The following is a 13,526-nucleotide window of genomic DNA, read 5'->3' on the forward strand; positions in this document are numbered from 1 at the left end:
TTCAGGCAGGGCAGCATCCTTCTGAGCTAGAGATCTGCCAGGACCCATGAAGGGCCAGACCAAATGATTTCGCGGGCCTTATACGGCCCCCGGGCCTGACGTTCCCCACCCCTGCGCTACAGGGATAAACCTGGAAGTGACGTAATCGTGTTGCGTAGCCATGCACACAGGATTGCCAGCCCTGCCCCCCCCCCAAACCCCTTGTCGGTGGAGAGCGGGGACCTGCCCATCTGTAGCTACATTTATTATTTATTTACTTCATTTACACCCCACCTTTCTCTTCAGGGGGGACCAAAGCAGCTTGCGTCATTCTCCTCTCTTCCTTCTTATCCGCACCACAATCCTCTGAGGTGGGTGAGACCGAAAGTATGAACCGGTCCACAATCGCCCAGTGAGCTTTTACGGCAAGAGGGGGGTTCGAACCGGGGTCTCCCAGACCCTGTTCTGAAGCTCTGTCTGCCGCACCACACTGGCTTTCATAGGGGAGCTGATGCTGGACAGTTGCAATCAGCCAGGCCTAGTCGAGTCAGGCGAGTGCGGCGGGACCAAGTCCCCCAGCATCCTGGCTGGAGGCTCCGGCGACGGGGCGTTTCCGCCCTTACAGTGGCTGGGATTTTGCCTCCCTCCCGCCTCCTCCAATCGCAGCCGCCCTTACTGCCGGGTGGGCCGAGCCGCCCGCCCCGCGCGCCCAGCAGACCCGAGGCTCGGCCATGGTAATGTCTGCTGCTTTGTTATCCCCCCTCCTCCGAAGACCCGGGGCGGAGAGGGGTTCGGGGGCGGAGGGGCGCGCGTGGGAGCTCTGCACGTTGGAAGCTGGGGGGCGAGGAGGAGGGGGGGGGGACAGAAACCGGTCCTGAACCACATGTCTCCCCGGAAAGGGGGAGATGGGGAAGAATCGGTCTCTCCCCCACCCTCCCCCCGGCTTTTTTTTTTGCTGGCGTCTCTTAAGCAGTGGGGAGGAAAGGGGGTAGAGAGAGAGGCCGAATGGGACAGCCCGGTACCCATAATGAGGCGGGTCCTAGCCCAGCCTAGGCTGAGGAGCGGAGATGGCGAGGCATCCTCCTTGGTGAAAAGATGCACGCTCTAGAGTCCCGGATTCCTTGCCCAAATGCAAAAGTATCCAGATCTATACAGGTGCATTAGGGGTACATTAGTTGCACGCAGGCAAAAGCCCCGCGTGCATACAAAGGGGGTGCACCCATAAAAGCTGTGCAGATTTCATTTTAAAGTGCAGCTATCTATATCCCTTGCCTTCTTTTAATTGCCCCAGGCTAAGCTAGGTTGCGTTTCAACCAGTATCACCCTAAGCCATCCAGTGGGTTTTATGGCTGAGCAGGAATTGACATCTGTGTCTCCCACATCTAAATCTAGCACTCTGTCTCTTGCCCCAGATTGGCTGTCTCATCTACACTTGCATGCAAACATGAGACACTTTAGCTTTGTGCATGCTGTTGTACATGCTAATATGTTGATAGAAAAATGAGCACAGTAGCCTGCTGAGAAGTAAAAATACTCATGCATATGCATTTGTAGTCATACAAATATGCAGCTCTTTAATGCATGCATAAATTATGTACACATAAGCATGCATCTCCACAATAGCGCATGTAGAATGTTATATGTGCGGATGCTCCCCTGCAGATGGACAATGCAAATAAATCTGTAGAAGTAGGTATAAATGCCCTGACCTGGATAGCCCCAGGCTAGCTTGATCTCATCAGATCTCAGAAGCTAAGCAGGGTCAGCCCTGGTTAGTATTTGGTTGGGAGACCTCCAAGAAACACCAGGGTTGTGACGCAGAGGCAGGCAATGGCAAACCACCTCTGAACATCTCTTGCCTTGAAAATCCTAGGGGGTTGCCATAAGTCAGCTGTGACTTGACAGCACACACACAAAAAAAGGTATAAATATGGAGACACAGATGTGAATATAACCATACATTGAGATGGGCACATTTGCATAAGCATACATGTATCATGTTTGAAATGCATTACTTGGAAATAAATCTCCATAGACTGCTCTGGACTGTAATTCTGTAATGAGATGTTTTACTCCTGCATACAAATAGAGATTTTGGAAAAAATAGCTCTATAAGACAATCTTTTACAACACTTAGCCTCAGATATCTCCAAGATCTATCTGATAAAAATTGATTTACAACCTTTAATTTCTGATAGTACAAATGAATTAATCGTGAGTTCAGTTATTTGAAATAAAACTGGCAAACCAGACAGGAAACCTTCAGAGAGTTTATCTTTTATTAAACAAAAAAAATAGTTCTGTTTATTAGACAAGAAGCTAGAAAATACAAGTGAGCGTTAACCTTATAGCTATTGCAAAAACCATCACAAAATTTATCAAAGCTCCTAATGTTTCTCAATCATGTTATAGCAAGTAAAATGTAAAGCAAACCAACTTTCAGGTTATTTTCTTAAACTGCTTTTAGGAATTGTCTACCAACCCAGATATACACAGACAGAAATCTCACCTAATCTCTTCTGAGAGTAGTTCCATGTAGAGAACTCTGATTTGCTTATCATATCAATGCATTTTATAGAAAAATAGAAAAATAGCAGTAATGTCTTATGCTAAATCTCTTGTAACTTAAACATGTAAGTATCATCTAGATAAATGATTGATTCTTAACTATTGATTAAGTAATCAAAAAGACGCATCTAAGAATACATCTGTGTTCATTATCTTTTCTAAACACAAGAAGGCCAAACTTAATTTTAGTCTCAATTAAAAGGCAATAAATCTAATATTTCTGTAACTGTTGTAATTAGCTGTAAAAGATAAAAGAAAAAACTATATGCAATCAGAGTTCACCAATAGTTGAACCTAATATGTGCTCACTACTGAAGGAAAAAAATTGTATGAAAAGCAAGAAAAGCAATGATATAATCAAAATACTGCTATACTTCTGTTAGAAGCTTAGAAACTTCACAACCACACCCAGCCTTGGATGGGAGCTATAGACGCTAACAGATTGGGAGCTAAGTCTATTCAGTGAGTTCCTTCAACTAATTTATACAAGAGAGACAATTTAACTTCACTCTGCCTTCCCCTCAATCAACCCTTTCCCTATCTCACCCATTCTCCCCAATGTTGGCCTCAACTTATGTAGAAAAAAATGGTGTTATCTGTAAATACTTCCCAAATATTACTGGTCTCTTGAAATGTAGTCGTTGGTTTATCATTCCATCTCTGCACATAGCCCTTCTGGTAAACTGTAACTGTCAAATTCATCCCGAGCATATGTATCTCCGCATATCCCTATGTTCCCAGGCACTCAGAATACTTGCAAAACATAGCCATCATCCACTCATCATAAACCAAAGGGCAACTGAATTGTTCTCTAGGATGGTTCTTCTTCAGGTAATGCTAAAGCATTTAGAACTCTCGTTTGGCAAAAGGGAAAGATGACAAGGGGTTCTATAATATGGAGAGAAGAAAATTCTCACTTTCATCATAATATTTTAACTTGAGGGGAATAATTTGTCTCCTCACAGTGAATAACATAGGGATGGCCACATTTACTAAAACAAACAAACCAGATTAGGCGAATTCATGATGCACAGGTCTGCCAGTGGCTAAAGGGGATGACAGCTAATCGGCATCTATGACAACCTGATTCTGGGTTCTTTGCTTGTGAGTATCAGGAGGCAGCTGGCAGGCCACTGTTGAATGCTGGACAAACAATCTGCTCAACCAAGAAATTGTTATAGAGTGATGATTTCTGTCACTGTGGAGGCGAATGTTGTTCTGTTCTTGCTTTAATTATATATATAGAAGAGTCACAACTGAAGGAATGCAAACCATAGGCTACTGTTCCATTGTGCCACCAGTTATCCTTATTAGAAACCAGACTTCACTGTTTGCATCTCCCAAACTTGCCATTCTCTGAGTCCTCCCCTTTGCCATGGGTTTTTATGTTGGAAGAAGGTGGAGGGAAGGAGAGGATTCTGCCTCCTGGGCTGGTCTTTTGTACTAGCAGAGAGGGTTTATGCAGGACAGCACATCAAGAAAATGGCAGGCTGAAGAACAGAAGTGTCTGGTGGCTGCCACATAACAATAAAGCATTTGCAGTGCCAACAGAGCACCCACACATTTTTTCCTCCCACATTTGCCTTGCCTCCACCCCCATGACTGCCATTCTCCCCACCTGCCACCCAAAGGCTTTTCCAGGATTTTAAAACAAAAATGGTAATTGACATATCACTAGCGTTATCACATTATAATGATTATCTGCAAGGACCTCAGGGGTGGCATGAGAGGGCCCACAGGGAATCCCTGTCTGGTAGCCTCTTGGCACTTCTAGCTTCTAATGTTGACCTGTCTCTCCTCAGAAAATGAAGGAAGGTGGTACAGGTCCTCTGGACCTTTGGCTTCCACATGAGGCATTCTGTTCACTGCAGCTGCAAATGGAGGGCTGTTTTTCCCATTCACTTATGCCATCTCTCTTTCTCTTTTTGGTATTTGCAGTCAGCTCCAGACTCAGGCAGTGGTCCTCCTCCTGGGCAGCCGGCCCCATTTCCCCCGGCTCCACCACCACCTCCAATTCTTCCTCCCTTTGTAAGTTATTTGTTATCCTACACATTTCATCCTAGTGTGTGACTGTATATGGCATGCTGAGTGTGACTGGAGTATTGTATTTGTGCACCAAAAATATGTGTGTGAGAGCCAGCATGGTGTAGTGGTTAAGAGTGGCAGACTCTGAGCTGGAGATCCGGGTTTGATTCCCCACTCCTCCACATGAGCTCCAGACACTAATCTGGAGAACTGGGTTGGTTTCCCACTCCTACACATGAAGCCAACTGTCTGACCTTGGACCAGTCTCTCAGAACTCTCTCCACTCATGGAGAGGCAGCCAATGGCAAACCACATCTGAACCTCTCTTGCCTTGAAAACTCTATGGGGTAGCCATAAGTCTTGACAGCACTTTACACACACACACACACACACACACACACACACGTACATTATGGTGTGGTTGATGAAATCATAGAGTTGGAAGGGACCACCAGGGTCATCTAGTCCAATCCCCTGCACAATGCAGGAAATTTACAACTGCCTCCCCCACACACCCCCAGTGACCCCTACTTCATGCCCAGAAGATGGCCAAGATGCTTTCCCTCTCATCATCTGCGTAAGGTCATAGAATCAGCATTGCTGACAGATGGCCATCTATCCTTTTCCTCAAGGAGTTTTCTCAGCCGTTGATCAGCCTTCCCAGCTCTTTTAGTTTGTCACAATATAAATCATCCCTTTATTTCAAACACATAGGCCATAAACTAGTGTGTGCATAATCCAATTGATTTGACTTTAAAATATGAACTGTTAGCACAAAACAAAGAATCATCCATTTACGAAGTACTAAAGGGCCATGTAGTTCAAAAGGCAAGACAATCCTCTAACCTTTAACCTATAGAATCCAGACCACAGTGTGCCACAGTAATAAACTTCGTCAGAAGGTGGTAAGCTCTTCTTCCCTGGAGGTTTTTAAGCAGAGGCTAGATGGCCATCTGCCAGCAATGCTGATTCTATGACCTTAGGCACATCATGAGAGCTTGACCTCTCATGCCTAGGGAAAACACACACATGGCCTTGGATTTATCAGAATGTTTTCATGGACGGAATGGTTTCCACTTGTGAACATGAATGTCGCTTCCCACTGCAGCCCTCAGGAGATGCATTTCAAGGGGGACCTTTTTGGGCTGCAGGAGGAGTGGAGAGGCAAGAAATTTGTGTTCCTCAGGTGGAAAACCATCTGTCTGTGGAAATGCTCTGGAGGATCCAAACAATCTTTCCATATCTTTTGATGCATGCTGCTGCTTTGGAATTATCTTATGTCGCCATTTTCTGTCTAATGTTGGCCTAATTCTTTTCTACCTCAGAGAGAGGGAGACCCAAAATTTGCTGCTGGCAGCTGCTCTGGGTACATACCACTGGGTACCTACTGTCTTTCTCTCTCTCACTTAGATGCCTCCTCCTGGGATTCCGCCACCATTCCCCCCAATGGGGCTGCCCCCAATGGGTCCACGCCCACCACCCATGCCACCTATGCCCCCGGGCATGATGCCACCTCCACCATTGATCCCACCCATGCCAGGACCTCCACCCATGGGACAGGTAACGTTCATTCTCAATATCTCTGTCCAGCTGTTCACCGCTTCTATAATGCCTATCATAACCTTGGCTTCTTTGTGCCCACAGATTCCCACAATGGTGCCACCCATGCTTCCTGGGATGATGATGCCAGGGGTTCCAGCTGGGCCTGTTTCTGTCTCTGGCGGGGTGAGTGCCTGGCAGGAGCAATGGTTTGGGGATTAGAATCGGGCATGGGTGGTCAGCTTGTGCCACAGGTGGTGCTGACAGCAAGAGCTTGTCAGCATACCTTGGAAAGGAGCAGCGTCTCCTTTGGACAGTGGCATGGAGTCAGGCCCAGGCTCCTGCCTACCCTTCAGTTGCTGTGTGTTCCTTGGCTCAGTAGGGTAGAGGCATGGAGAGAGCCATCATCATTTGCTCATGACTGGAATCTTCCAGCATCTTGCAGTGCAATCCTAAGCAAAGTTACATCTTTATAAGTCCATTCTTTCGCTGTTACCCCACTAGGTATTCCCAGCGATGTATTAAGAGTTTGAAAATGTTATTAAAAATACTGTTTGCACTTTCTGTGTATTCCCACTGATGTATTAAGAGTTTGAAACTGTTATAAAAATACTGTTTGCACTTTGTTTGGCCCCTTTAGCTGTGAAGACGTCTTCTAGCCATTTTTTATCCTTGGCATCCAAAAACCCTTTTAAAGTGATGTTTTTTATAACATTTTCAAACTCTTAATACATCGCTGGGAATACCTAGTGCGGTAACAGTCTAAGTCTTAGAAAGGTTCAACTCTATTTAGTATTGTACTGTTAAAGGAAACCTCCAGAGGCAGCAAACCAGGGCTTTTCACACAGGTTAGAATGATTTTATTAATTATATTAGGTACTATGATTGCATCTGTTTACAGGAAACATGGATGACTGAAAATTTTAATGTTAACGGATTTTACTCTTTATTTCTGCCAGCATATAAAGAAAATGCAAAGGGTCAGTGTAAAGCTGGCTTAGCCATTTTAATTAAGCAAAATGTCTTTCCTAGGATTGACTCATTAGGTACTTGTAATTGCATTGCCCAAGCAGTTTTACTTTCTGATTCCTCTACTTGTTTCATTTTAATTAATAGCTATCTTCCTTCTACTGAAAATGACAAATCTTTAGAATCAAATTGGTTAAATCTTACAAACTTTGTTTCGAAAATTATTCAAAAATTTCCAATGATTCCAATTATCCTTTTAGGGGATTTTAATGCACGAATAGGTTACGATACTCGGAATTGGGCCCTTTCTGTGGATTTAGATGACACAGAGCCTTTACCACCGCAGTTGGGTTTTCCTCGCCTATCTCAAGACTCCTGTCTTAAAAAAGCTGGCCGTAAATTAATAGAATTCTGTATAGAACATGATATGATAACCTTAAACGGCCTGCTCCAATTTCCAGCATCTCAGCATTTTACATTTAACTCGGGGCAAGGGAGAAGTGTGATTGACTATGGAATTTGTCCCCCTAGATTTTTACCCTTAGTCAAAGCTGTTAATATTCATTTTCGCACTGAAAGTGATCACCTCCCGGTTTTAATCTCCTGGCTCTGTCTGACTGAACATTCTTCCTCAGATGAATTTGTAGCTGTACAACAGACAAATATGAGCTTGAAAAGAATTAAGTGGTCTGACTCTCTGGAGAATACCTTTTCCATTCTTCTTCAATCTAGGAAATGCTTGATCAGAAATCAATTATTTTGAACACTGACTCGCATTCTGAGATATTATCTGCTCTTTCTCAGATTGAAACACACTGTTTTTCATTGGCCGAGCCTATACAGAATAATTCTACCAAGTATGTTTCATGGTTCGACAAGAAATGCCTAGCATATAAAAGACATCTAAGAACCCTTTTTAGGAAAGCTAGCATGAATGTTTCCCATGATAGATATGGCGACTACTTTACATCTAAAAAGCTGTACATAAATCTAATCACGGAGAAGAAGAAAATTTATTTTCAACATAGATGGTCCCAGCTGCTCTCGTCCCTTAAGTCTCGAGATGGCAAGACTTTCTGGAGGGCAATTGCAAACTCAGCTAATAACAACTCTCTACCTGAAGTTAGTATTCCACCTCAAATTTGGGTAGAACATTTCTCTAAGTTATTCAATTCTCACATCAATATTATGCTCAACCCTGATGAAATTATCCCTTCCACTTACCCTAGATGGCCAGCTGTTGAAGTGGAAGAAATTATTGAGCTAATAGGTAGCCTGAAGTCTGGCAAATCCCCAGGTCCTGACGGTCTCCCTGTTGAATTGTTTAAGAAATTTATCGATTGGTGGGCCCCACTTCTTGCCAAATTATTTACTTCTATTGACTTGTATGGCATTTTGCTAGACTCCTGGCTTAATTTAATAATAATCCCTATTTATAAGAAGGGTGATCCTACTTTACCTGAAAATTTCCGCCCCATTAGCCTTTTATCAGTTTTGGGCAAATTGTATGCGAAGCACTTAGAACAGCGTCTCCTTAGATGGGTAAAGGATAACTCCATTGTCGGCCCAGAGCAAATCGGCTTTTCCAAAAATAAATCAACTTTGGATCACTGTCTGATTCTTGCCTCACTTGCAGAAAAGTATATCAAACTGGGTAATAAGAAACTTTGTCGCTTTCATTGATTTAAAGAGTGCATTTGACTCAATCATCAGAGATAAACTCTGGTCTAAGCTGATTAGATTAGGAATTGATCTTCGTCTTTTATTCCTTTAAAAAAAATTACATTCATCCACAACAAGCCAAGTAAAGTACTCCTCAAATGGCGGACTTACTGAGAAAATCCCATCTAATAAAGGAGTGAAGCAAGGATGCATCCTTGCTCCCCTTCTTTTTAATTTACTTCTTTCAGACTTGGCTTGTGCTTTAGAACCTATCTATGGTCATCCTCCAAAACTAGGAGGTAAAGCAGCACCTATCCTTTTATATGCCGATGACACCGCTATTTTATCCTTTTCTAAAATTGGACTCAAACGTTATCTAGGGGCCTTTGGGAAATATTGTCATCTAAACCTTCTTAAAATAACTACTCTAAGACTAATGTCTTGGTTTTCTCAAAGAATTGGTCGCCCTCTAGTTGGCACATTGGAAAGGCCAAAATTCAACAGGTAAAGAGCTACAAATATCTGGGTATTACCTTCAATTATAACCTTAAATGGGCAGTACATAGAAATAGGACTGCCAAACTAGGGAGAATCTGTTCAAGTCAACTGAAGTCATTTTTCTTCTATAAGGGCAATCAATTTGTTCCTGCAGCAGTCAAGGTATTTTACCCCAGACTTTGTATGGTATTCCTATTTGGGTCAATGCTTTTAATTATGATTTAGAATCTGTTCAAGCAAATTTTTTAGACAAATTCTGGGTCTCCCTAAATATGTTTCTTATCATGCAGATATTGGCTCAAACTATATTTTAGAACTGAGCGTGGTTCCCTTTTATCACTGTTGTTAAAAGAACTTCACAATACCTCCTGGGATTGTATAATTTTGACCAAAATAAGAGTTTCTTTGGAAGATTTGGCTCTAACTACTGAAGCCCACATTTTTAAAATTATTAAACAACGTCTCTTAGATGTGGAGCTTCAAAAGATGCACCCAATCCAACCTTATGTTTGCTCTTCAGCAATGTTGGGTCTTATGAATAAAATTGACCGTATCCCCCACTACATTTACAATCTGGATATCCCTATCCTCCGTAGAGCATTCTCTCTTGCTAGGGTCAATGCCTTTCCATCAAAGATGCTGTATGGAAGGTACCACCAAATCCCAATACAGGAACGGATTTGTCCCTGTGGTTCCAACTCCCTGGATACAATTGAACACATACTGTTTGACTGTTCTCTATACAAAACATCGCGTGGGAAATGGTTAAAAACTTGGTTATATTCAAAACATCACCTGTCTAATAAAGTAAAATGTCAATTTTTATTGAATTATTCAGTACCGGAGATTACTGAGGGTGTTGCCGATTTTCTAGTGGATGTGATGAAAGTGCAAAAACTTGCAAGCTCTGATATTTGATTATATTGTTCTTTGTTTTATTTCACTGATTTTAAGTTTTATGATCCCTTTTTGTAACAATTGTAATAATTTTTATGCCATTAAAGGTTTATGATGATGATGATGATGAGGTTAGAATGAAAATTGACCCTGGGAACATCTGTCTCCGATTCCAGCTAGCAACTTCTTATATTCTGAGAGGGAAGAAGAATTATCAGTTGGTCTATTGACCGACTAATCAAACAGAAGAGGAGTTCTGTAGGCCAACAGGCTCGGGCCATTTGTAGTGAGCTCTGAAGTAGTTTGGCTGGAGAGACAGGTGGTGGGGATGGAGGCCAGGGGAATTTGCCTCCAGTTATGGGGGAACGGAGCCCTTGATCTAGTTCTCCTTTCTTTGTGACAGGCAGCTCCTGTGACAGACCCATCCAGTGGTGAGTGTCCTCACAGATAGCTTGATGACTGTATTTAGAGTTCATCTGGATCAAGAGTTTTCTGTGAAAAACCTTATGTATCACCCCTCTTTTGTGTACTTTCGACAGCCAAAAGTCTTTCCCAGTGTGGTGATGTAGTGATGGGCAAAGCTGCACCTGTTGAATCATAGAATCATAGAGTTGGAAGGGACCACCAGGGCCATCAAGTCCAACCCCCTGCACAATGCAGGAAATTCACAACTACCTCCCCCCTCCACACACAGACTGTTGAATGTCTGCCTGATGTGCATAACAGCATGCTGTCAGGCAAAAAAACCCAAAACAACCCTCCTATAAAGGCGATAGCCCTCCACTAAATGCTAGTTGAACTAAGAGGATTCTTCCTGCAAATTCCTCTCCTTCCCTAGTTGCCCTTTGTAGGGAATTTGAACTTGTCTCCTGAAAGCATGAACCTCTTAGGCACTAAGCCATCAGTCTTAGGTTGCTTCCACAAGAAAGTTTTGCTCTAGTTTGCCTCCAAGTCAGAGTGGAGTTTTTTTTTGTTTTGTTTGTTCTTAGCATCCACACAACGGTGCCGCCTACTCGTACACTTTTTTTATTTTCCCTGCTTTGCTGTCGTCTTTCCCAAACCTGATGTGATGTGAGTGTTTTGGAAATCTTGCAGCCAAGGCATGTTTATCTGTTGCGTGACTGAGAGGATGAGCATTTTTGAAGGTCCTGGCACCGCTTTCCTCTCTGTGCCTCTTATGGCTGCCGTTCTCTACCCCCACTAGACGGCTGGTTGGGGACTTCGTAAATAAAAATTGGCAATTTCTAGATCACCATAGCATCATAATATGGGGAGAAGTGGGGGCGAAGAAAGGAAGGTGCTGGGAAAACTGCCTCATGGATGCTCCCTGACCTCTGCATGAGAGCGACCTGGGAAATCGTTGCCATGCGGAAGCACCCTTGGGCTGCATCCAGGCATCACTGGATATTGCACTATGGTTGCACCACAACAGTTGCTCACCTCCTGGATTGTTGTGTCCGCACAAGAAAATTCAGTTGCAAATGATATCTGTGTGCAACAGTTGGGTAATATGGGTGAATGCAGCCTCACTCCATCTTCTTTTGCCTCCACGTGTTGCAGCAAGTTCTTCTCTGTTGGACCTCTCTTAGGCCACAGTTGTGTCTCTTCTTGATATCTGCTCTTTTGTTTTGCAGCCACTGTGACCCAGGCAGCCCCTGTGGTGAGTAACTGGCTATGCATCCTCCAGAATGTGCCTTCTGCACATATGACAGCTATTGTTCTGATGTGGAGAATCTTGATGTGTTCTCCCAAGGATACACTTCTGTTGAAATGATATTGCATATTCCTGGCAGTTTTTTTTTTTTTTTTGCTGGGCAAATCTAGAGCAATTGATACCCATTTGATTATCACGTAGCGTGTGTTTTGGGGCACCTATTGGCTAGTACCTGAAGTATGGATGATAGGGAGAGGCTCATCTCTCCATGGTTTGAAGGAATTCTACACTTCCCAGTCAGGGCCAGGTAAAACTGACAAGGTGCTCTCCAGCAGGGAAGTGAAATTAACATTCCTTCCCTCACCTTTGCAGCAAGTTAAAATTAAGTCTGGAAGCAACAACTGCATTTCTTCCTGATCTCTGCTCTCTTATTTTGCAATTTTATCTTGGCAGCCAGTCCAGGTAAGGTAGTGTTTCTTATAGATAAGGATGCTTTCTTTTGTAAATTAATAATGGAGGTATGCTTCATCCTTCCCTCCTGAAAGGTTTACCTTTAGAATGTGTAGGAGTAAGACTTGCTCAGCCTCAGAGTAGTTAATCCTTTACATTTCTGTATGAGTCAGTGGAAGAAGCCAAGCCTAGAGCATTCGGTTAGTAACTGAAGAAGAGATGTAATAGGCAGCCTTTTTTGAGATAACTGTGCTCCATCTACACCGGGGGAAATTAGATGATGCATCCTAGTGAAGAAGCACAGCAGAATCACTTGCCCTTAGTGGAAACAGATTGGAATGAGGCCAGGACAGATAAATGAATCCTATAGAGGCACAGTGGGCAACCTACTATGTAGATGGACACTTCTTGGTTTATTGAAGCATTTGATTCTTTACTTATTATATTTCTCGTGGTGCACCGTTTGAGAATTGTAGAGCTAAGGGGTTCTACAATCCAGATTTTGCCCTAAGAGTTCAGCCTCACTTCCAATAGAGGTGAAGGTGAGCTTCCTCAATTTCACTTCCTTTGCTCCTCCGCCCATCAGATCCCGAATCCCCTGATGGGAGCCATGCCACAGAATGTGATTGTCAGTGGCTCTCCAGTGCTGGATGCAGGTCGGAAGGTAACTAACTTCCTATGATGGAAGGTCCTGAAGCCCTACCTCCTCATTATAGGAAATCATACTCAGCAACCCCCTTCCCCCCTTCTTATGAGATTTCCTCCCTTGTTGCTGAAGCCTGTTTTTATAACTGTATGGGTTAGTGTGCCATCCTAAGCAGAATTACAGCCTTCTAAGTCCACTGAACTCAATGGGCCTAGGATGGTGTAAGTCTGCTTAGGACTGCACTGTGAGAAACTTACTTGTAATTTTCCCCCTCAATATGAAAGCTGATATTCTTGAAATGCTGGATGCTGTATTCAGAACCAGTTTCTGTTTTTGCACGGTGCAATTGCATGAAGCTTGGGGAGAGTCCAGTCCCAGTCATGCCCAGAAGTCCATTTTTTCTCTCTGTCTCTCAGAGGCCTGCCTGGAGTGAGCATAGGGCCCCCGATGGGCGCATTTACTACTACAATTCTGAAACCAAACAATCAAGTTGGGAAAAGCCAGATGAACTCAAGTCCAAGGCGGAGGTGAGATCCCTGGCTAGCCTTGGCCCTGTGGGGACAGTAGACGTCTGGATTGCTCCCCTATTGTTGAGTTATGTTGGATGCTGATGGGCAAAGGGCAGCTGGCCAGAGATAG

At 43.5% G+C, this 13,526-nt stretch overlaps 1 protein-coding gene across 1 annotated transcript in view; it reads left to right on the forward strand.

Moving 5' to 3' along the window:
* Positions 1 to 5,982: 5,982 nt before the first annotated feature.
* PRPF40B (pre-mRNA processing factor 40 homolog B) overlaps positions 5,983 to 13,526 on the forward strand; it is a 50,708-nt gene continuing 43,164 nt past the window's right edge. The window contains exons 1-5 of the mRNA XM_056860914.1: positions 5,983 to 6,132; positions 6,217 to 6,297; positions 10,541 to 10,568; positions 11,772 to 11,797; positions 13,304 to 13,414. Of these exons, the coding sequence (XP_056716892.1) occupies positions 5,983 to 6,132; positions 6,217 to 6,297; positions 10,541 to 10,568; positions 11,772 to 11,797; positions 13,304 to 13,414 (396 nt within the window). The remainder of the gene's footprint in view (positions 6,133 to 6,216; positions 6,298 to 10,540; positions 10,569 to 11,771; positions 11,798 to 13,303; positions 13,415 to 13,526) is intronic.

The sequence above is a fragment of the Euleptes europaea genome, chromosome 1 (genome assembly GCF_029931775.1).
Source record: "Euleptes europaea isolate rEulEur1 chromosome 1, rEulEur1.hap1, whole genome shotgun sequence".
NCBI lineage: Eukaryota > Metazoa > Chordata > Lepidosauria > Squamata > Sphaerodactylidae > Euleptes > Euleptes europaea.